The sequence below is a fragment of the Cricetulus griseus genome, chromosome 2 (genome assembly GCF_003668045.3).
Source record: "Cricetulus griseus strain 17A/GY chromosome 2, alternate assembly CriGri-PICRH-1.0, whole genome shotgun sequence".
Taxonomy (NCBI): Eukaryota; Metazoa; Chordata; class Mammalia; order Rodentia; family Cricetidae; genus Cricetulus; species Cricetulus griseus.
This window is the reverse complement of record NC_048595.1, coordinates 80646791-80671276: the sequence shown is the minus strand read 5'-3', so window position 1 is coordinate 80671276 and position 24486 is coordinate 80646791. Positions and strand designations below refer to the sequence as shown.

At 40.8% G+C, this 24486-nt stretch overlaps 1 protein-coding gene across 1 annotated transcript in view; it reads left to right on the top strand.

Moving 5' to 3' along the window:
• Pappa (pappalysin 1) overlaps positions 1 to 24486 on the top strand; it is a 244114-nt gene that overhangs the window by 44438 nt on the left and 175190 nt on the right. The window contains 3 exon segments of the mRNA XM_027400262.2: positions 11692 to 11837; positions 16247 to 16540; positions 23849 to 24041. Coding sequence (XP_027256063.1) covers positions 11692 to 11837; positions 16247 to 16540; positions 23849 to 24041 — 633 coding nt within the window.

Sequence of the window (24486 nt, the reverse complement as noted above, 5' to 3'; positions counted from 1 at the left end):
TTCTTTCTTTCTTTCTTTCTTTCTTTCTTTCTTTCTTTCTTTCTTCCTTTCTCTCTCTCTCTCTCTCTCTCTCTCTCTCTCTCTCTTTCTTTCTATCTTTCTTTCTTTGTTCAGTAACTTTGTTCATTCTTTTCCAGTAATCCTCTAAGAGAAATTGCTTGGAATCTTATAATCAGAAAATCAGGGTTTATTTAACGTGACTAATATTCATTACATCAATAACAGGAGTCAGGGCTGGTGTAGTGGAAAAATATGCATGTTGGAGTCTGACCAGGGTTTGAATCTTGGCTCTACTCTGTACTAGCTGTTTGACCTTGGCTCACTGTTCCGTAAGAGTTGTGGGTTTCTCATCTGTTAAAATTGGGTGATAACAGCTGTCCTGGGCATGTCATAAAACATAAATAAAGTCACCGGTGTGAAACACTTGCTTTAGAGTCTGGAACATAGTAGTTATTAGAGATGTTCTCCCCAGTCATTCCATGCACACATAGACACTACTGCCTTCCTGTCAGCACTTAGTTCAGAGACTGCATTCCTACAAGCTCGTAACAAAGACTGGAACTAACTGCAGTATACAGATTGTGAGCATTTACCCAGATTACTTTCATTCTTAAAATACTTCCTTCTAAGGACCAGCCCCAGAACTGGTGCTGTTCTAGGAAGACCACATCACTTATACCAAACTTATTGAGTTTGTACACTAGTTTGTTTGACAATTATCCCAAATGTCTAGCTGTATTAGAAGACATATTGCCTCATAAACCATCCCACGAAGTGCTGGCAGTGGTCACAAGGAGGCACAGGCCAGTTTGGTGGAAATCCCTAGATGTTTCAATCATGCGTACTTTAATGTTGAAGCATGATGAACATGAGCAGGCACAGTTTGTGTGCCTGGTGTAATTTTCTTTAGTTTTGGGTTTTCTTCGAGTTTTTTCACTGAATAAAATTAACCTTCAGTCAGAGTTTCCACCTTCGAACACTGTATATGTCATGTTCATCATTGAAATCAGGATACAGGAGAAAAACTGGAATTAACAATTTCTATCCAGGGCTCTAAAAACATGAGGCTAGCAGTGATCTCAAAACAGTGAGTTATGTAAAACAGCACAGTTCCCCACTGCAAGTCTGGGAGACCAAGCACATTTAAAGTGTACTGTCACCAAGCCAATTGAAACAGTAATAGGTCTGTGTAGTTGCCCTCTGTGAAACCAGTGATGGAACTGGCAGTCTGCTTCACGGAGTGGATTAGATTTGATGAAGTGCCATAGGATATGATTCACCTTTTGGAGGAGCACCTGACATGGCATGCACTCTGCAAATGACAATGATTTTGCCTGTTTTGTTTGGGGATTTCCCTTTGCTGGGACATCTTCTGATGGCTTCCCTTCATATTCCACATTCTCACCTGCTTCTCAAGTCTGAAACCTCTTACTAGACCTTCAAGGCTGGGATAAGAGTCAGAAACTTTTGAATCCATTACTGATACCCTTTGATTTTAGTTGCTATGAGTTCCATATATTTTTAGACTTCGTCTTTAAATTCTAAAAGCCCTATGCTAAATGGTAATGTATTTTACTTCTGGAGAGATAAGCAGTGTACCACACTATGATTGGACACTTCTAACAAGGAAAAAAGGCATGTCTGGGGTCCAGTTTGAGGCCCACTGAACATTATGGAGTTAAGGAACTGGAGGCCAGAAAGGTGTCCCTCATATAGTCAGAATCATTCCCAGCATGTTGCCTCCTGTCCACAAGTAGCCAAACACTGGGAAGCTTCCCAATAGGCCAGGATCTGAGGGGCTCCTTCTGTCACCCCTTTCCTAGAATCAGTGTGCATTCCTGCCTACGTTCTCTGGACAGAGAGGTATCCCGGGTGTCCTTTCCAAGGCCCCACTACACTAGGCGACTATTGGGGATTTTCCATTCTAACTTTGGCACACTCAGCACTCTCATTTCCCTTTCTCCATCCACTGGTGACACTGACAGCTCATGACAGCCTCAGAACTTGATCAAATTCCCTTCCAGTTAGGAAGCACAGCCAACGAGGCTGTGAGGGAAGGTTGGACAACAGTGTATTTCATTTTAGAGGGCACTTTCCTGAATTGATGGCAACTCAGCTTGATCCTTTAAACTCACCCCTGGTCATTTCCTGCCACCTTAGAGGGAACCTCCACACCTCTGCTGTCACTTTCTGTAAACACCAAACTGGTGAACTAATGTGTAAACAGAGGCCTTTCCCTTGTAGATTTGTTTGCATAAGTGGCACAAGCTTGCCTGTCCTTGTTGTTTCCTTCACCCTCTGCATCTCTTTTCTGTGTCTTTCTCTTTTCTGTGTTCTAGGTTATTTTAGTGGTCTGCTGGTAAAACAGCAGAGAGAACACTGTCTCCATTTTAAGTTTCTGATGTTTATGATTCCAGCCTTTTGTCATCTCAGACAGTCAACCGCAGCCCTTTAGCCTTGAACTTGACTTCTGACAACTGAACTATTTATATGGCCATGGAGGTCAATGTTCACTGTATCACCGCAGAGGCATGAAGTGTCTCAGCATCTTATGGAGGGTGGGAAGTCTTTTCCCAAGAAAGTTCCATGTAGAAAAACACAGTTTGCCTGTGGCTTGGCAATACACAAAGAAGGAGGAAACTAGATTCTTCCAGGAACACAGTGGCCAGCATAAAGTCGGACACTTCTTCACTCTTACTTAAAGTTCTTTGTGTGCAAGATGACAAATTTTAAAGTCTACTCTTAGTTAGACTGAGACATTCACAAATTAGGTTTTGCAATTCTGGTTCTTAGAGACAGAGCTGATTAGGGTAGGATAAAAATGAAGGGTAAAAATGAAGGATTTGATGTCTTCAAAAGCTAAGATAAAGTCATACGTGGACATTGATCTAACTAGAGAAATGAGACAGTTCCTACTTTCAAAAGATTTCTCAGCTCCTATGTCTAATTGGGTACAATGTGTTCAATAAAGCAGCGAGGGAAGTTATGCTAGATGACATGTTGAAAACCCTGTTAACCTCCCTTGGGCCCCAACAGTGACACCTGGGAAGTGTACATATCTTCTATTTCATTTCCTCTCAAATCCTAAATGTTGCATCCTCTTTCCAAAAATCAATTTGAATTTAATGGTATTTTCAAACACCTTGACATACACTGTCATTTTTCCAGTACCCTTTCTCTGAGCTTGAACTCTATTGACACGTGACCCTGTGAAAGCCATCTCTGCTTTATCCCCAGGAAAGGCAAAATCTGGAGAAGTTATTAGGTTTCTTAAAGGTCACCCAGAGAGATCTACACCTACTGTTGTGATTGCATTGTTCTCACTTAAAATACATTTGTTATTTGCCTAAGATTATGTGATTCATATGGAACTGTGGTCCAGAATAAATTCCAGATGCTGCCATATTGACAATTATTGGTGATGATGTAATTCTTGATTTATCTTTCCTAAATTCAGTGTTATTTAGCTAGCCATTCCATCTGCTATACGGCAAGCACAGAGAGCCAAAGTCTCTGACCAACCTTTTGTACCTAAAACATCACTGCTACTACAACTTGTGAAACACATGTGATTTGTCTTTGTTTAATTGTATTTCAATGAGAAAGATAAACCCCAAGGCCATTAGTGAGTTCTGCATATTTCTTACAATGTGGTCAACTGTACTATTTATCAATTGTGGTTTGAGTTCTACAGAAGGGAAGTTAGATGGTGGGAAAAGAAAGCTGTGGGTCTTAGATCTCCATGATTTTGTTGTGAAAGCAGTAGTCTGACACAAATTGTCATATTCCTGTAATGGCACTTTTAAAACATATTACTATGCTTCAAGGTATTGTGTTTTCTTATGTAGCCAGGGATGCTTCATACCTTAAGGACTTCTCTGAAAATTAGAAAACTCTGGTCTCCTGGGACTGTCAAAGGAAATATTGCCTAACAATAAGCAAAGACTAGGGGGAGGACTGTTTATATGTGTGTGTGCATGTCCATTTACCTCCTGTGAGCAGTGTTGAGTCATCAATATACAACACTTAACAGTACACAAAGACAGACATGAACCTATGTTGAAATTTCCTACAAGTAGGTAGCTATGTGGATAAGTGCAGATATGAAGAAGACTTGGGTGCTGAGGGAGCACAGCTTGGCTTCCAGAAATGGTGGGATAGATCTGAGTCCTGAGGTATGACTCATATTAATCAAATATGTGTAGCTGAGCTGTTTAAGAACCAGGTGTTCCTGCTCTTGTCTTCTATCCAAGTGGTTTCTAAAGGCCATTTTCAAAAAGCCAAATGAGAAAAATAGAAGCTATGTGTTCTGAATAAAATGTGTTCATCATGGAAGCAGAGTCTTTTATACTATTGTAATTCTTACTTATATAGTAGTACCTATAAAGGTACTACTCAGGTACCTTTTATGATATGAGAGACATAAACAATGATATCTTTCCCCCTTTTTGAGTGCTTTCTTTTTCTCATAAAGATTATAAATCTCTACTTAATTTGATCTCATTTCTTTAAAAAATGTAAATTTCTGATCAACTCCCTACTGTCCCCCACCCAAGACTCAGTATGACTCCTCTGATCAAAATATCCACACCTATCCCACTGCACCTATCATTGACTCATCATGACACTATAAGTGGAAGGGCCTAAGGAAAGTGGTGTTACCTCACCTGGTCACAGTTGCTTCACAGGTACATAGAAGAGAACCATTTTTTTTAACTTCAAAAGTATATCTTTTTGAATATATATCAACAGGGTTAGTAGGTCGGAAATATCCTAAATGATATTATCTCATTATGTTGTTTTTGTTAATATTATTATCATCTACTTATTATACTTCATTCATAAAATCTCTAGCTTTTTGTAGTGTAAATTGTTTCTCTTCCTATATATTTATGACCAGTTTAGCCACAGTAGATGATAGTATCTCAATGGCAGATGAAAGAATGAATGATGGATAGAGAAGACAGAATTTGGGAAATTAAGAAAGAATGAGGGCAGACAGACAGGAAAGAAAGGAGGAAATTGAGGAGTTAATGAAGGAATGTCATGTTCAATAAATGAATGAAAGACTAACCAGTTTTTCAATTATTTTTGTTGCTGTTATATTTTTCTTGCCTAGGGGGTCAAACTTCCATATAAAAGCTATTATTTCAGAAAGAAAACATTCAAGATTCCAAGAATTTAATATACCCTCCAAGAACTCTCTGTGTGTGTGAGTCTTTTGTTAAAGAAGAGAGGCAAACTTAGCCATTTATAATGATGAAACTGAACAGGAAAATAAATTCCAGATCATTAGGGCTTTTGGGATAAAGTACAAAATTCAGGTTTTAGAACTGGTCACAGCTTGGAGAAAGCTTGTTGTTTGGAACAAGAATATGGACGCAATAAACATTCTGAGGTTTATCATGCTTTGATGACTTGCCTTGCACAGCTTTGATCTTTATATTTGATAATCATTTTCAAATGGTCTGGTGTGTTCTGAAAGTGAAGTAGTGGTTCGTGAATCCATGGGGCTCCTTGGAAATGGCAAGTTGCAACTGGGCCCTGTTCTGTGAGTTGGAGAAACAGGGTGACCAATAGGGGCAAAAAGGAGGATACACACACTGCTGAAGTGATGGGAGTCAGGGTCACTGGTGGAATGCGAGCATAATACACAGGGGGAGCTGAGGCATGTTCCCTTTAGCTCCACTAGCAAGTTCAAAAGAGCACAATACATCTTGGAGCTTTTGCATGAGTTGGCTGGTCTTTTAGATACTTTCTGTTGCACCATCATACTGAATTTTAGATGCTCCTATCTACGCCAGATTTTATAATCTCCATTTTACAGGTGAGGAACTTGAGAGTCAGAGACTGAGCCACGTGTCTGAGGTCAGAGGGCCACTTCACAGAAGAAGGATTCGAATCCCTATGTCTCTGTCTTAAAATAGCCATGTGCTAACTTTTCTTCTAACCCAAAAGAACTGTTTTTAGCTTGGCCCACTCTCAGCTCAGACAAACGCTCCACAAATTGAGGTCATCTGCACATGTCCAGCACCAGCCTCTGTGACCAGCCTGCACCCATCAAAGGCCCAGGGAGCAGCACAGGAGAATCAGACTCTCACTTATGCACAGAGGAAGGTGACCCGCTTTGGAATATGAGTAGAAATCAGAGCACATGAGATTTGACCTGGGTTTCCAGGGAGCCATAACTCTGACCACTCTTCTGCCTCCCGGGTAAATGGCTGTACCATGGTACTGAGCTCCTTGCACCGAAGGATCTTGGTCTTTCCCAGACCTATTCCCATGACTTCATGGAAGGGATTTGTTGTTGTTTTGCACTTTGAATGTGGCTCCCTTTTGCTTGTCTTTCAATAAAACAGGCCCTGACAGCTCTCTCATTCAGATTATTACAGAGTTGTACCATCTCAGGCCAGTGTATTTAGGAAATATGTTGTTGGCACTAACCAGCAAGCGAGATGCATAAAGAAAATATTCTAATGACAGTTGAGTTGAGAGAGCTTTGATCTCCCTCCAGAACTGCACTCATGGCTTTGAAATGCAGTTCTGGCAATGGGCTAAAGTCTGGGCGCCTTGGCAATCAGGGCTGGGCCCCCTGAAACAGACATTCCAGGGGACCCACAACCTTCACTGTGGAATCCAGGTGCAAGGGATGTGCAGGAAGAAAAGAAACACAGACACCACAGCTGAGAAATAGCTTTGGGGAGGGTACTGAAGTTCAATAGGGGCATTACAGTATAGGTTACCATATCCAAAACTCTGTTGCTTATGCTATTAGTGGGGTTTTGGCAAAGATGGAGGATGTGGCAGGAATGGGGGCCTGTGATTGTGGTCAAATATGTTTGAGAACACTTCGGGTACTTTCTACATTGCTCTCATTTTATGTAATTTAAGGTTATGAAAATATTTGCAGTCAGAAGTAGAAGGTACTCAACTTGTTCAGGAAAGCATTTCATAAATGCAAAGACTCTGTAGCTCTTTCCATTTCAATTCATATCTGCTTCTTGTGCATTTAGCTTTTAGTGGGCTGTAAACTGGATAGCAGCAATCTAGTTCACAAGCTCATTGACCAGACACAGAACTTAAGCTACAGAGCACACAGCAGGCTGTACCTGCCATGGTAAGATTTCTAAGCTATACATCCTTGAAGGGAGCAGTTTCTACCTGAAGCAAGAGGTGACATCACTCACCAACATAAAGATGCTGAAATCAAGATCAGATGTACATAAACCAGAAGAGGCAGGTCCATGGCTTGGTCCTTCTCTTTCTTGGTGACATATAACCTCAGGCAAATCACTTCACTTCACTGAACCCTGTGCTTGCTCACTCTGGTTTGTTTCTATGTGATTCAAAGTGCAGGTGCCCATTAGTTCCAAATCAGTGATATCTCTCTGTGTATTTTTAAGGAAGATTTCAAGAGCCACAGAAACTATGATTTTGGACATAACTGTTTGAAGCCCACAGTCTAATGAATGAGACTGATGTTCACAGTACCAGTAAAACACAAAACAGAATGATAAAGACTATAATTAAAAATAGGGTCAGTTTCCTCATTTTCAGCCACTAGTAATGAGGAATTTAGAGTGTTGGTCACAACACTAACTAATGTAACACAGGTAGCCTACACTAACCAATAAGTGCCTTGAGGGTTTAGTATAGGGCTATATGGGTACTTGCAGCTAGGTCTGTCACCCACTGTGCCTCTAGTCTCCTCAACACTCATATGATGTGGTTGGTTTCTCTGGTCTCTGAAATCCAGTTGCAAGTGGTCAGGGAAGGAGTACCAGACTTCCCAAAGAGGGAAATTTTACATGATTAAAATTCAGGAAAGGATATTTTTGAGACTAAAGATGGAAGCTAACAGAACTAAGGAGAAGCTCTAACTAGAAAACACGCAGGGGTTTCTGGGTGAGGAAACCACGAGATCCAGCATGGGTGAGGTTGCAAATGGAAAAAGAAGTTTGGATAATGGTGAAGAGACACTGGAAGCTGAGACTGGGAGAATTACGCAAAAAGGAACTGCCAGCTTCAATTCAAGAAGGGCAAAATATAAGGCTAGGAAAAGAGAGAAGCTGTATTGCCTGTGTGTGTGCTAGCATGGTCCTGACCTGTCTCTGAGGTATCAGGCTCAGACATTTAAAGCTACTTGTTCACAAAACTGGGTCTCTCTGCTCATCTCTGTGAAATATGTCCATGCAAGTTAATAAACAGTGTTTAGAGTTTGATTGATTTTTCTAGAAGGTATAAATTGTTTTTTAAATAAATTTCACAGATTTGTAATATACATACAAGGCTAACATGTTAGTTGCTTTTTCTTATCACTGTCACCAAAAAACATGACAGAAACAGCTTATGGGCAAAAAGATTTTTTTGTAGCTCATAGTATTAGAGGGTTGAGTCCATGTTACTTAGCCACCCACTGTTTAGGCAGAGCATTGGGCAGTGAGGACAGGTGGTGGTCAAGAGTTGTTTAGCTCATGGAAAACAGGAAGAGAGAGAGGCAGGAAAGGACTCAAGGACAGGTATAACCTTCAAGTATCCTAGTTCACCTAGTCTCCTTACTTCTCAAAAATTCCCAAATAGTACCACCAGCTGAAAATCAAGTGTTGATGCTAGAGCCTGTGGGGTGCATTCCATATCCAAACTACAACTGTTAGTCTTTTCACAGATGCAAAACAGAAAGTCAAAGGGCCTTATCAAGTAATTTTCCTTCATTGAGGTTAAATATCCCTATACTGCAATCTGTCTTCTAAATTTCCTGCCTTGGTTGCCTTCTCTTCCATCAACTGCTTAAGGTGAAAGATGAAAACTACAACATCATCTTCTATAGATAAGATGATGGAGATAATAAAGACCCACCCAGACTACCATCTTCAAAGGTTTCCCTCTGATGCCTTTGGGAGACACCCAGCTTAACCCTGCATTGGTGAAAGACCTCAGCTGACAGAGGGAAAGCTTTTAGTAACAAAGCTACTTTTTCCTTTTGGTGGATTCCCCCACAAGAGAGACAGGGAGGAAAAAGGCCAGTGGGGCCAGTAGCCTGGCTAGTTGCCCTGGATTCTAACTCCTTTTGGGAAATGGAGCCTTCCCAAGAATGAGAAAACCCCACATATGAGCCAGGGAGAAGATCCAACAACCCACATTTCTGCTTTGGGCTAAGATGAATACCATCTCTTGAAAAGATTGGCCCTGCAATTACCACTGAATAAACAACCAATTAAAATGTCTTCTTTCCCCGGTGTGTTCCTCTCATGAAACTTTCTCATCTCAGAGTATAGGGGCAGAGGTAGATTTCTCTAATACAGTGTGTCTTCTATGACAGGGAGAGCATTTGAGGGAAATGGGTAAGTCAGCTAGAAAAAAATGTGGAAAGAATTGCTCCAAGAATATCTAGGCTCCTCTTCATTTGCATTCTCTTCTCTGCATTATTTTTCTGTTCCCCATGGTTTGGGGTCAGCTTAAAAGAGAGGGTGAATGAGAACTGGTAGACATGCATAGAATTGCAGTTGGGTTTGTCATTAGTTATGTAACCTTTGCACCCCTGTCCCTTCATCTGTGACATGAGGACACATGATAATTGCTAACTCTGCACCAGGGTTCACTACATGCCAACCATCACCCAGACTCATTTCCACCTCCATTATTAACTTCCTTAATCCTCTTAATAACTCTAGGAATGGTGTTCAATTGCCATTCTTGTTCTCTGTATGAAGAAACTTGAATAAAGGAAGGTAAGTAACCTGCCCAGAGGCCTAGATATTAAAAAGATCTGGATTCAAACCTGGAGCTGTAGCTTGGGGGCATTCCATTTTACCCATGCCACACATTGACGTACCAGAAATGAGACATGTGCACTCCAATTGGCATGCTCACATACAACAAGTACTCAATAACTGCTGGCTTTCTCAATCCTCATTCCAATCTCTGATGGCAGAGTTATTAGAACTCTTCAGGAGGCCTCTAATAGAAGAAGCTGGATGTGAGTTCCCAGAAAAGGATACTCAACTGCAAGATTTTGAATCAGTATTTAGCTTATAATGTTACCCCTGAAATTAGCCATTGTGAGCCTGTCTTTCCTTCCCCAGTAGTCTTTTCTTCTGACAAGTAGTCAAACTGAAGAACACAAGGCCATTTGATCATATGGAGACCTATGATGGGAGTGGCCAGAATGTAGTAGCTGTCATATCTGGTGTTTCAGATTGGAGTAGAACTGAGGCAAATGCCTCCTCTGAGTCAGGAAACACTAAATGTGAGATGAGGACCTGGATATTTTAGTTTCCACATTGGTCAATTTTTACTGAATTTCCACTGGATACACAACCTTCATCTGAAAGTTGAGATGAACCAAGAGAAGAACAAGGTAACTTCTCTATACTCAGCTGCCCTAAGAACATGGTATATGGTGTGTGTAGACAGAAAAACAGCAGCAACACATTTTTAACCTCACCCAACAATGACTGTCTGCTATTTACAAAGCAGGGTGGCAGATGAGAAGCATGAGAGGGTGGCACTGAAAACCAGCACAGAGTATTATGCCTGTGACTAACCCAAGCAGAAAGCAGAGGCAGCCTCTCATCAATGGTGTTTCTGCAGTAGTGAGGGAGTTTTTATTTCTTGACCACATAGCATACATGTCTCTTTCTTCAAAGCCCCTCTCTCTGTCTCTCGCCTTTATTCCCTGTCTCCCCTCACTCTCAGTGTTTTGTTCTTTTCTTATCCTTTCTCTCTCTCTCCCTCTTTCCTCCCTCTCTCATTTCTTGGCTCCCTTACCAACAAACTTCTCCCTATATTGAAGAAGTGATTACTGTTGCATGAAGAGTTAATTCATTTCTAAGGTATAACTGCCTCAATGATGGCAACCCAAGCATGGTGTCTTTACTCTGCTTTACAGATAATGAAATAAATAGTTTTTTACAGAATGCAGAATGGTCGATGGGTGGCAGCATGATGCTTCAGTGAAAAGAAAATACATTTCTAAGTTATCCAGCATTAATCTTGAACACCAGGGCTGCATCTTTGGATGACCTATTTAAAAACATTGAATTACACATTTCTCATCTTTAAAACAAGTCATGATACCTCCTTACAAGCATAATGTAGAGCCAGGCAGTGGTGGTACACACTTTTAATCTCAGCACTTGGGAGGCAGAGACAGATGGATCTCTGTAAGTATGAGGCCAACCTGGTCTACAGAGTGAGTTCCAGGACAGGCTCCAAAGCTACAGAGAAACCCTGTTTTGAAATACCAAAAGAGAAAAAACAATAATGTAGAAATGACAAACAACTTCTACAGCAGCTAGTGCATGACCAAGGCACATAGTGAATGAGAGAGACAGAAGCCAAGCCCAGAGTACATATTATCTCACCCATGCTCTGTGTTCTTGTTCTATGCTTCTATTATGTGGCCCTGACCTTAGTGAAAATAACATAGGTTTTAGAAATATGAGCATTGGTTCTCAAAGCATCTAGATTCAAAACTGAACCCAGTTATTCATAGCTAACCTTAATATGTTTCCTTTCAATAAATGGAATAATATAACATTTTCAGAGAAGTGCAATGGTGTAGAGCTTATGAAGAGTTTAGCTACTTAGTCCAATGGTGTAAGAGGTACCTATCATGTGGGGGAGATCCTGCTGTTTGAGTATTACCTTTGGGGGACAGTGATAACAGCCAAGATTACTTTTGTGTTTCAGAGCCTACTTGGACATTAATGAGCTAAAGAACATTCTTAGATTGGATGGATCAACACATCTCAATATTTTCTTTGCAAACTCTTCAGAGGAGGAGTTGGCAGGAGTGGCAACTTGGCCATGGGACAAGGAGGCCCTAATGCACTTGGGTGAGTCTTAGATTCTCCTTTAGAAGAAACTTAGAGCAAGTCAGTATGGATCTTAGTGTGAGGAAGACTTCACCACAACCATAATGGTGCAGGCAGCAGTAGTAATGGGAATAACTCATTTATTTGTCTAATTTACAAAAAGCTGCTGTCACTGACCCTACTTTTGACAATCTGGAAATACTCTGATAGAAATAGTTTTCTTGATGGGAAAACTCAGAGCCAGAGAGCAAGCAGGGTTTATCCAAGGTTATGCACTTCAGCAGGGAAGCCTCAGAGCTCAGACTTCTGACTGTCCGGAAAATGCATTCTTCTTGTACCTCCATTCCTTAATCCATGCATACTTCTTGGCCTGCTAACCACATTATCCTGGCACAGCTAGGCTGAGGCAGTCCTGAAAGACACCAAAGAAGCAACAGAAAGAGAATATGTAGGAACTTTTCTTCATCCATGTTCTGTCCACTGACAACACAGAGAGCTCTTCTGACATTTAAATTATGCATATTCATAACACATTAGTTTGTACAATCTAATCTCTGAAAGTCTGAAATCACAATAAACTACAGTCTCTTTTATATTTTTCCATATTCTTGTCCAGTACACATAAATATGTAATGGCAATTTTTACTTGAATAGACTTGAAACTATAGTACAGGCACAATTTTCAATCCTGCTTTTCATTTGATGCTCTAGGCTCTCTGTATGTTTCCATGTTGCAGGAGTTTTACAATTACTTTCTGGTCCTACTGTTTTTTGTTTTTTGTTTTTTTCACTTAAAATCACAAAAGAAAAGCATTCCTCTGGATTATTTACATTTCGATAAAGATGAGTTTTTTTTTAAAAATAGCCATCCTATATTCCATTGAACAAGGCAGTACAGTAGGTTTAACTGATTTTCCTCAATAAAATGCTTGCATATTTATAACAATGAGCTCTGATGACTCAGTGAGATTCTTGATTTGAGAATTCCAGTACTCAGCAGAGTGGCAGTTCTGGATGCATCTTGGGCCAGCATGGTAACCCTGTAGTAAACCCAGAGTCTAATAGCTGCTCTTAATCTATGAAACTTTGAAGATGAAGAATTCTGTAACTTCAGCTGAAGAAAGCTGTGCTAAATCAAATTATTGGCTTTGTTCTCTGTTATTTTTAGGGGAATGAAACTAGTGTGTGTGTGTGTGTGTGTGTGTGTGTGTGTGTAGGAGAGAGAGAGAGAGAGAGAGAGAGAGAGAGAGAGAGAGAGAGAGAGAGCAGTAAGAGGGAGGGAGAAAGGGAGAGAGGGGGGAGAAAGAAAGAGAGAACACTTTATTTCCTAAAAGATACATATAAAAATTAGATGTTCTCTGCTGAGGCAAGTCTGGTCCATAAGGGACTCTTGTAAGTTTCGATCATTACAGGTGGGACATACTACAGGCATCCAGTGAGTAGTAGTAATGAAGAAAATCATTCTACAGTGGCCCCAACAAAGAACTGCGAGCTCTAAAATGTCAGTAGTGCTTAGATCAGGAAACCCTGAAATCTGGGAGAAGTGGTAGGACAGGCATAGACAGGTGTTGAGCAGGAAAGATTGTGGAATTCATGCAAACTTGAAAGTGATTTGTCCTTATCTCCTGCTTAGGATTTCTTGGGAAAGTGATACTAGACTAGAGACAAAGGCATGGGTTTTCTCATCCTTAATAGAATGGCCCCAGGCAATATTCCTTGGATTTTTTTCCTAAAATTTTAAAGAGGTGGGTTAATTACATCACTCCCAGTGTCCTTCTAAGATATGAAATTTGCTCTTATTAAAATAAAAGCAACCAGAAAGTTCCTGATCAGCATTTGGGGAGGGCTGAACAGCAGCCTTCTAACATAGAGAGAAATACTCCTGATGATTTCATGAATGTCAGAGTCTGGATCCGGGCCAGGAATAGGGGAGGTTGTAAATCCATAGCATGTGATAGTATTTCAGAATGATGTCAGGCTCAAGCTATTTCACCTTTTAAGAGAAGCCATGAAACAGGACTCAGGGCCAAGTGCTGTCATTCTGTAGAAAAAGGTCAATTGGAGTATAATGAACAGATCCATGCTGGACAGTAAGTCAGCTATCCTATCACCATCCCTCAGCTTGTCCTGCCCCTTGTTAACTGCTGGGCTTCATAAAAGATCATGGTTCATGAACACTGCTGCAGTTGCTTAGTTTAGAGCTTCCTAGAGAAACAAAGCCAGTTTCTTAGAAGCAGAAGGGCAGTGTGAGGCAGGAGGATTGCTAGTAATATCATATGCTGCCTCCATTGGCCTGCATGCTGCCCGCTCAGCATCCTGAAAGTAGCTGGTCATAACCAATTCCTGGGCAGTAGCCTCAATCAAACTCAATTTATTAGAACCATAGATTTTAACTCTCCTTTCCTGCTATTACTCCAATCCTCCCTGAATAAGTCTTGGGTGGGAAAGGGATTCTGTTCGGATTATGATTGACTGAAAAGAATTGAGAAAAATTTCCTGTTTCAATTTCTCATCTCCTGCCTCTGCCTGCCCTTCTCACCACACATGCGTTGGCACATGTGCACGTACGTGTGTGTGCGTACACACACACACACACACACACACACACACACACACTTTTATCTTTGTGTTAGAAATCTCTAAGCAATTCAGAATTGGTAGACTCCCTGAAGCTGAGGACAGACCAAGAAATTCAGTCCAACATAAAACTTGCCTCAAGTCTGCCCTGAGCATGCCATTCCAACTCTACAAGGAACTACAGTCCTGTCCTGCCTCCATGAGATACTTCTCTGTACTTATTATCTCCATTTACAAGGCTCCCATATCTGAATTTTAACCTTCTATCAAACACTTCCAGTGTTAAAGTTTAAATCTTCCTCTACACACATAGCTCATGTGCCTCATCTCAATGTCTAAGATGCATGTAGAACAAGTACAATCTATTGCTTCTACTGAGGTTTCTTCTGCCTCTACAGAATGGGTGATATCCCCTCTTCAAAGACATGAGGTATGGTCATTAATTTTTCAACTCTGAGAAGTCAGATAAGTCATCTAGGGCTCTTCTTAAAACACAGATGGTGATGCTACAGGTCTGAGTTAGGGCCAGAAACTCATTTCTGCTAGGTTCATAGGTAGTTTCTATACTTCTTGTTCTCATATAGGTAGACAACAAGTAGCTATTCAATATCTGCCAAGGGTTACTCAACCTGTATAGAAGTAATTAGTTAGGACTCACAACCCTTTTTAGATGTGTTATCACTCATCAAATATTCAACAGATAGTTAATCAGTGTTCCACTTTCATTCTGTTGATGTGATAAAACACTTAAACCAAAAACAACTTAGGAAGGAAAGGCTTTATTTAGTTTATACTTCCAGGTCAGAATCCATCTTCAAGAGAAATCAGGACAGAAACCTGTAGGTAGGAACCACAGAGGACTACTGCTTGTTGGCTCACTCTCTGGCTTGCTCTTTCACTAGTTCATGCTTAACTTTTATATAGCCCAGGCCAACCTTTCAGAGAAATGGTGCTACCAACAATGGTTTGGGCCTTCCTACATAAATTAATAATCAAGGCAAGTCCTCAGAGACATTCCTAAGACCAACCTCATCCAGGAAAAGCCTCACTTGAGACTTCTCTTTGCAGATGACCCTTGACTTTGTCCAGATGAGAACAAAAGTTAACCAAGACAATGAGATTCTCTATTCTAATCTCTGTGATAGTCATTAACACTGGGACAGAGAATATGAGCCCTGAATTTAGAACCCAAATATGTTCTATAGATGAGTGCCTTTGTGTTGGAGTTATGATGTAGGTAAGGGATCCATACTCCTTAAAGAATCAGCACAGCATTGAAGGATACATAATAAATGCTCAAGAAACATCAAATGGAATTGTAAGTATCCCTTGAACAAACCAGTGCTCTCTTTCCTAGGTGAAGGCATGAGATTCAAAGATGGTAACTAAGCTGTGAGATATCACAGAGTTAATGAAGGTATAATGAAAGCCAGAGCTGAGAAGTGTGAACCTGTATGAGGGTTACATCTATATAGGAGCATTTAAAATGAGTGTAAAATATAGCATATGTTACAGTCTAGGGGATAGGTTGCAAAAGTAAGTCAGGGCAGGGCAGAAATCAAAATCCCTACTTGGAATAGTGTATTTTAGTAGCTCAGTATCACCTTAGGCTAGCACTACTCCTTATAGGTATAAGTGTTGTCTCTGAAAAAGTAATACAAAATGATTCATGGCACTCCTACCAGTTTTGGTAACCAATGACTCACAGCAGAGTTGTGACACCCATGGGGCAGTCAGGTCATAGAGTGAAGAAGACTGTCATTTTAAGTAGCATCCTTTAGTCTTTGATTGACTTGGGCACTCTTTTAGCCTGAAGCATACAGTTGCCTAATGCTCTGGTTTTCTCCTCACAGGTGGCATTGTCTTGAACCCATCTTTCTATGGCATTCCTGGACACACCCACACCATGATCCATGAGATTGGGCACAGCCTGGGCCTCTATCATATCTTCCGTGGCATCTCAGAAATCCAGTCCTGCAGTGATCCCTGCATGGAGACAGAGCCCTCATTTGAAACTGGAGACCTCTGCAATGACACCAACCCAGCCCCCAAACACAAGTTTTGTGGAGATCCTGGACCAGGGAATGACACTTGTGGCTTTCATAGCTTTTTCGACACTCCTTACAACAACTTCATGAGCTATGCCGGTAGGGTCCTACACTTCCCCGATTGTAGTCTACTCTGACACAATACTGCATGTCAGACTTGGACTCTAGTCCCAGCTCAGGGTAGCCTTGACCAAGCTGCTTACTTATCCAAGATGGAGACTTCTCATCCAAACAATCAGAATAGCATTTAATTCATGAGCATTTCTGGAGTACACGAGAAACATTCTACACCAATGTGTGCCAGGTGATTGAGACAAAAACCAGTAAATCCAGGTAGAAAAACTATAAGGGTCTGATGGTCTGAGTCATTCACAATCTACCTCTGCTTTCTAAAGAAAACCCAAATCTTTCAGCTTGATCTATAAGGTTCCTAACAGTTTTGCAGTTGTGTTGTTCTCCACTGGTGCATTGTTGAAGCTTTCTATTTAACCACAATCTTTCTCCCACAGATATACTTTTCATATGCTCTTTCACTATTGGAAGTTGGAGCAAAAGAATTCATTCTTTCTTAAGAACACAAAATTATTGCATAGTATTGGGTATGGTATTTTCTCTGACGGCTTTTAACTTATCACAGCCCTTTAACTGCCATCAGATATAGTACTAAGGACTTGTGACTTAGGACCCACCATATCCTGGGTTTCCTGTTAGCTCAGGCGACATCAAGGCCACTTGAAGATCTTTGACAATTTTGAGCAAGACACCTCTTCATAGGGGTGGTCACAGCCCTGACTATGCTTCCATGTGATCAACTGTCCACAATTGTACACAGTAGGCCAGTGCTAGATTTCATTATAACACCCAACTCAGTCATCTCTTTCCCCACTAGAACAAGCAAATTCTTTGAAATAAGAGATTGTCTTTTTTTTTTTGTCTCACAAAGAAAATGAATAAACTCTCTTTTTTTCATGTAATAGTTTAGCCATGCTAATTTCTTTTTGAGGCACATAAAACTGTTTCTGCCAATAAGAGTATTTCCCTCTGTATAACAATTTATTGTCTATAAAAGATTTCAATATGTTCCCTCTCATTCAATTCTCACAGCACATCTATGAAGCAGGATCCATCCCATTTTTCAGATGATAATACTGAGGCTTACTGGGGTCATTTGCTTCTAATGCACTGGATATCAACTATTCTTTCCTCTTCTTGTCTTATGCTAGTCTTTTAAAGAGACTGAGTTGATAATTTGGTAAGGAAATAGGATAATCTGGATGGTCTTTTCGCTCTGCTTCCTGCAGGATGGTGAATGATGCTCTGCTCTGTGTGAGAGTAAGGTCCTACTTCAGGTTTGAATGAGGAAAGCTTCCCTCCAACTGTCTTATATTCCTGTTGGAGTTTTGATGCATGTTGTGACTGAAAAGATTTTTCTGGTGAAACCCAAAATCCTTGATGATCCCAATGGTCTTTACTGTTTCCCTCTTAGGCTGATTACCCCTAGGGGCTTTCTAGTGCTTGTCTCACACAGTTTAAAAGTGATGTCTCTTGAAAAGTGAATAACCAAATCTCTGCATCTATAAAACATCTTTAAGTTTGGTTCCTAAAACAGCCACAGTGCTGGGTATTTCCTCAAAAATAGAATTCCACTGGGCTCCCATTCCCAAACATACTGACCCTCCACATCCGGCACCCTGTGCCCTCAGACAGCCCTGATTATGGCACATCTCTATAGCACCTTTTGTTGGCCAGTTCAGCACACATGGGAAATAAATACTAATAAGAGTTTGGAAGTTTGCCTGCTTCTGAGGGGCTAGGAGCTTCCACCAGCTACCAGATCCCCATAAACTAAGTCTCCTTTTTTGTTTCCCTTTGAGAAGATCTAAAGGGTGATTAATTTAGTATTGTTGTTCTTAAGGGATCTCCTCAGCTTGGTGACCCGTTAACAGCAGAACTAATTCACTGAGCTGAGATAACAAACTTACACCCACAAAAGCATATTCAAGGCAGCCATGAGCTTGAAAATGTTTGTTTTCTTTAGGATCTCTGATAGATGAGGTGACAAAAGCCCTTGGATGAAATTCAAAATGCAGAACAGAATGGGGCTCTCAGAGCTGAAGGAAGGGATGCATGGGGCTCCCTTCTTCCAGAACAGAGGGCAGAGTCATTGCCAAGTTGACTTCTTCCAGCTGTCTCTCCTTGCTGGGTGCTCATTCCTCAAGCAGATCAGTCCGCCAAGACGGTCACAGCTTGTGTGTGTGTGTGTGCTTTTCAGTATAATAGTTGTTAGCTATATGTGGCTACTGGGCTCTTTAAATATAGCTGGTGCAACTGAATACTTGAATTATTACCCTTAAATATTGTAATTAATTTAAATGGAAAAGGCCACATGTCCTGGTGGCTACCATATTGGTCTTTGAACACCAATAATAATTCCTCCGATATACATTGTATATATAATACAACGTAAATTAACACAAAGAGATAAGTGATATAATTAGCATAACTAGTTTATGGATGCAGAAAATGTGCTTCAGATAGCACAAGACTTGCCTGGATGCAAAGTCATAAAACAAGACAAACACATGAGTTCATTCCAAGCCTTTCTTACTGCAGAGTCTGAGTTATTGACCAGTCAGTCACCTTACTCTTCTGAGGAAGGTTGTGAGGCTCTCAAGTGCTCCAGCCTAGTAAGCAACAGACAGCTGGTGTGTTAATAGAAAGCACTAAGGAATATATTTGTACTAAACCAATGGCTAAGCCCTTGGGAATCAAACCTGCCCCCAACTTTCTGAAGATAGCAAGTTGTACTTAAGGAGGTATTCCAAGCACAGACTATAGGATCCTATGATTTTTTTCCAGCCTCTTGGTTATGTTAGCATTTTTCTATGTGTCAGGAACTTTTAATATGCACACATGCATTGACCCAAACAGTTCTGTCTCTAAAGAACATACCTGAAGCAAATAAACCAATTGATGTGTTTAAATATTTAGCAGGAAGAATGTTCTAAGCTGTGTTCCCTTTCTAAATATTTATTAAGTATTTACTATATGCCAGGCACAGGAGATAAATGTTTATCTATGTGAAAAACTAAAAAATGTTTTTACAAGCTTGAAGTTAATGTAATACTGAAATGAGCTGCAAAACATTCCACAGGACAGAACATTGTGACACCACTGAACGTGATGTAGGCTATGGCCAAGGGACATGATACTCAAAATGTTGGATGTTGTGTCAGGAACCTGAAATTTAAGTTACTACATTGTAGTATTTGACCATAGACAAATTGTTTCTTTTCTCAGAGCCTCGTTTACTTTATCATTTCATGGAGAATAATCACTCTTAACATAGAATGATGATAGATATGACAACCAACAAGGAAAGAATCTAGAATTGTCCTTGGTAGAATAAGTAGTGCTTGAAAATTAATAACTAACCTGATTATTTATTAACTAAATGAGTGGAGAATACCCCAGTCATACGTGTAAGACACATATACAATGAGAATTACAGAAATTTGCTGAATTCACACCCATAATATATGTATGTATGTATGTATGTATGTATACACACTTATGCACTGTGCACTACAGGTACTGACCTTAGGGTGATGCTTATTTTGGATATATTTCAAAAGCTTTACGGTGAATATAGTTTTTAAAATCATTTATTACTGAGACTATTGTTATGAATTTTAAAAACAGAACCAAAATGACAAGCTTTTACAAACACTGGCCTATTTACCTAGGTACTGGATGTCAGCAAACTTGCTAAATGCTTACATCAGCTTTTTGAGGAAGGAACTGTCACCATCCCTCCTATTGAAGTGAATGGAAATGAGGCTGCTGGGGTCATCATTTTGTCCAAGACAGGAGGTAGAGTTACTGGGTGTCTGCACTGAGCTTCCATGCAATGCACCCCTCAGAACATGACTTAGGTAGCAAGCCTGGAACACTATAGTGATAATAGCATGGTGGCCCAAGAAGTTTCTCCAAGAGCTGAAGTTCTCAGTGTCTCTTCAGCTTAGACACAAAATGTGAAAGAGGAACAAGATGAGCCTGAAGGCTTAGATAAAGAGACCACAGATGGCAGAAGTGAAACTGTTTGAGGCTGGAAGCCAAGTGGGCCTGACACTAGACATGAGCTAATTGAGACAGAGCGTTTATGATGAATGGAATCCCTTTGGGATTTTGCCCAAGATGCTGATAGTAGCTAAGTCTCAGTGTGATGTAACCTGGACAGATGTTTTCAAATTAATAAGTTCCAAATGCATTCCTGTTCCCCTACTAATTTCTATCACTTATCGAGTTTTCAAATTGTTTCCTATTGGCAAACTGGGGATGGTTACTACTTAAATTATAAAAGCAAAACATATGCCTTTGAAGAAAAGTTGAATAGAAGTTTATAAAGAAAAAATAGCTTCTATGTTCACCCTCATTCAGCTTGTTAAGTGTTTGCTAATTTGAATATTTTCTAGCACTCTATGGTTGAGTTGATTTAAATACCTCAAATTTATATGTCAGGAAACCAATACACAAAGTTAGGAGGGTTGCTAGTAGTCGGTTAGTATTTTGTCTTAAGGATGTCCTTAAAATATATAGACAGTTTTCCATTAATGAAGAGATGTGTTAATATTTTAACTATTGTGATAATGCTTCAGCAAACCCATCCCGAATTCAATGATTTTCCTCATCTCTGTCCATCAACATTGCTATGTAGAGTTCATATTGGGCTAGTATTAGTTTTCTTCCTTTTCCCATTTTCTGATACACATACCCACACACACTTCACTCACCTCTCCCAAACACGAGGCGTAGCATTTGCCATAAAGCTCCAATGCCCTGCACTCCAGCTCAGCCATATTCTGAGATGAACCCTCTCATTTTCACCATATGGGAACCATAGGTGCCAAGGGCAGAAAGACACTTGCTCCCTTGATTCAATATCTTGTACATCGCACTTCTTTATTGAGCCATAGAACACTCCACTTGCATCTAATCTTTCCAGACTTTCAGGACAAAAGATACAAATAGCAGCGATAATGAGAAATGAACCTTTGTTCTGGTCATCCTCGGGTTGAGGTGTGTGTTCTCCTGGCAATAGGTGGCCACAGGATTTAGGGAGTTACATAGTGAAAAGATTTACTGTTGCTCATGTACAATGCTTGCAAAGGAACACGGGGCTCTTCTGATTCCGCCAAATGCATTAAAATTTCCCCTCAAGGTGCTAAATAAGTGACTGTCAAAAATTACTAAGGGAATCCAAGTCAGTTTCTGCATATAAGGTCTCCCACACCCTTCAAGGTCATTTCTAGCTGCCCAGCACCTGCCCAAACTTATTTTCTCTATGTTTGATAAGGAGAAGTGAGTTTATGCTGCTGGATTCCAGTAGCACATTTATTTTTAAGATCTGGTGAGCTCCACACTCCTCTGTCTGGGGCCCAGCTGCGGTAACCCTGACCAAGCAGATACCCCTGAGAAGTGGTGCATTAGGAAATCAAGCCAATCCGTGCTTTTTTTCTGTTCCCGAGGGTGCTGAATCATACTGTTGGAGAATGAAACAGGAGACAAACTTTTTTCCCTAGAGACCAAGTCTTTGGCCTCTGCCTTCAGTCCACACCCTTGAAAAGGGAGAATAGAATTGAAGGTCATGATATCTAGACACCTGAGAGATTGTGTCCAATTTCCCTTAGAGTAGAACTGGCTTAACTATCATTTATAAGCCACCTGCTGGAAGACTTTACCCATAATATATTTCACTTGTGCTTAGAAAAAAAAGTCACGGCATCATTTGGAAGCAGAGCTTTAGTTCAAGCTCCAGATATGCTTAGCTCTGTGACCTAGGAAAAGTTGCTTATCTGAACACAGACTTGGTTCCCAACTCTGTAAGGAAGAGAAAATGACAAATGCACTCAAAATAGCATGTGTTGGGAGAGAAAGGGTAACTGTCCAAAGCTTGGCCCACCATACCTGACTCATACATGGCACATGCTAAGCATATGTCCCACAAACACACATACACATAAATTGTAAGGAGATGTGACACACATACACATAAATTGTAAGGAGATGTGCTTGCTCTTGCTCTCATCTGTGCTGTTTTGTTGTTGTTTTTGTTTTTTGTTTTGTTTGTTTGTTTTGTTTTGTTTTGTTTTTGTCAACATGACCCTAGCCAGGAACATTTGAGGAGAAGAAACCTCATTTGAGAAAATGCTTCTGTAAGATTGGGCTGTAGTCAAGTCTATGGGGATTTTTTTTCTTGGTTAATGATTGATGTAGAAGGACCCAGCTCACTTTGGGCGGTGTCACCAATGAGCAGGTGGTTCTGGGTTATACAAGAAAACGTGTTGAGCAAGCCATGGGGAGCAAGCCAGTTAGCAGCATTCTTCATGGCCTCTGCTTCAGCTCCTGCCTCCAGTTACCAAACTTGAGTTCCTGCCCTGAAGTCCCCTTAAGATGGACTGTGGCATGGAAGTATAAGCTAATTAAACCCTTTCCTCCACATATTGTTTTTGGTCATGATTTTATCGCAGCAATAGTAATCTACCTAAGATATCATCCTATAACAGCCTGGCCTAACTCTGGCCTGGCCTGAGCCTTACATGGGATATTATGTTCTAGCTGTGTGGTGACCTCTCTTGTAGTGTCACTTTCTTTCTCATCCTCAACCAAGTTATCTGACTGACCTCATGTATACAACTATCTTTGGTGCCTTCCTAGTTGGTCCACTTTCCCCAATGCCATCTCTATCAAACCACTGATGATCTACATGACAGTTGTCACAAAACAACACTTCTGATCATGAGATGAATAGTGTCAATGCCCTTCTTAAGGCAGGAATATTTTAAGTGCCATCTTTCCACAGACTGGCTTACAAGTACAATATCAGACTGTGTTTCAAGCACAATATAACTGCATTAGTCAAAAGTAGAATAGATTAATGCACGGACAAATGAACGTGAAAGAATACAACAGTGAACTAGTGAACACACTAGTTCATGAATGAATGAAGAACTGAATGAGAGAAAGTAAATGGGGGTGGAGACATGGATGGCTTGGGAACCAGGGTACATAGGGTCCCTGGAAAGCAACTTGTCTTTCCCTTGTCCTTAGCTGTAACTTCTTAGCAGCTCTCTCCTCAGTTCCAGGCTTAAATTTTTCCAGTTCTACCCACCTCCCTTCCCTCCTGTTTCCTCTCACCTGTCTCCAGGAGTGATGACTTCACTAATTTGTTCACAGACCATTAACTTCTGAGCACTGGAAGAGGCTGCCCTGAGCTGGTGAGGACAGACCGGGGTACTGACTCTCTAGGTGCATGGAGATGTCATCCTTCTCTTACATGCCTGCCTATGCAGCTGGAGGCTTATGTGTTTTTTTCTCTTTCTCTTTCTCTCTCTCTTACTCTTACAGATGATGACTGTACAGACTCTTTCACGCCCAATCAAGTCTCCAGAATGCACTGTTACCTGGACCTCATATACCAGAGCTGGCAGCCCTCCAGAAAGCCTGCACCTGTAGCCCTTGCTCCTCAGGTTGTGGGCCACACAACTGACTCTGTGATGCTCGAGTGGTTCCCACCCATCGATGGCCACTTCTTTGAAAGGTGAGTGTGCCCCTTGTGGAATGTTGAGTCCTTTCTCCTCCTGCCAGGAACAGGAAGACTCAGAAGGGAGGGAGCCTGGGAGGGTTAGGCTTTTTTTTTCTTAAATAGAGACCACACCACCCATCAGTTACTGAGAACCAGAAGCACACTGACAAGTTTAGGTCAGAGAATGAAATAGTGATCAAGTGATGATGCATACTTGCACATGAATTGGAGGTTAAATTCACTTTACTACTGGAAGCTCAGAAACCAGGATGTATGAGAAATGGAAATCTAATGCACCCTACTCTGGTGGTACTTGTCTTTAATCTCAGCACTTGGGAGACAGAAGCAGACACGTCTCTGTAAATTCCACACTAGCCTAGTCTACATAGTGAGTTCTTGGACAGCCAGGGCTATATAATGAGAGACTCCTCAACTCCTCCAGTTTGCCCACCCACCTAAA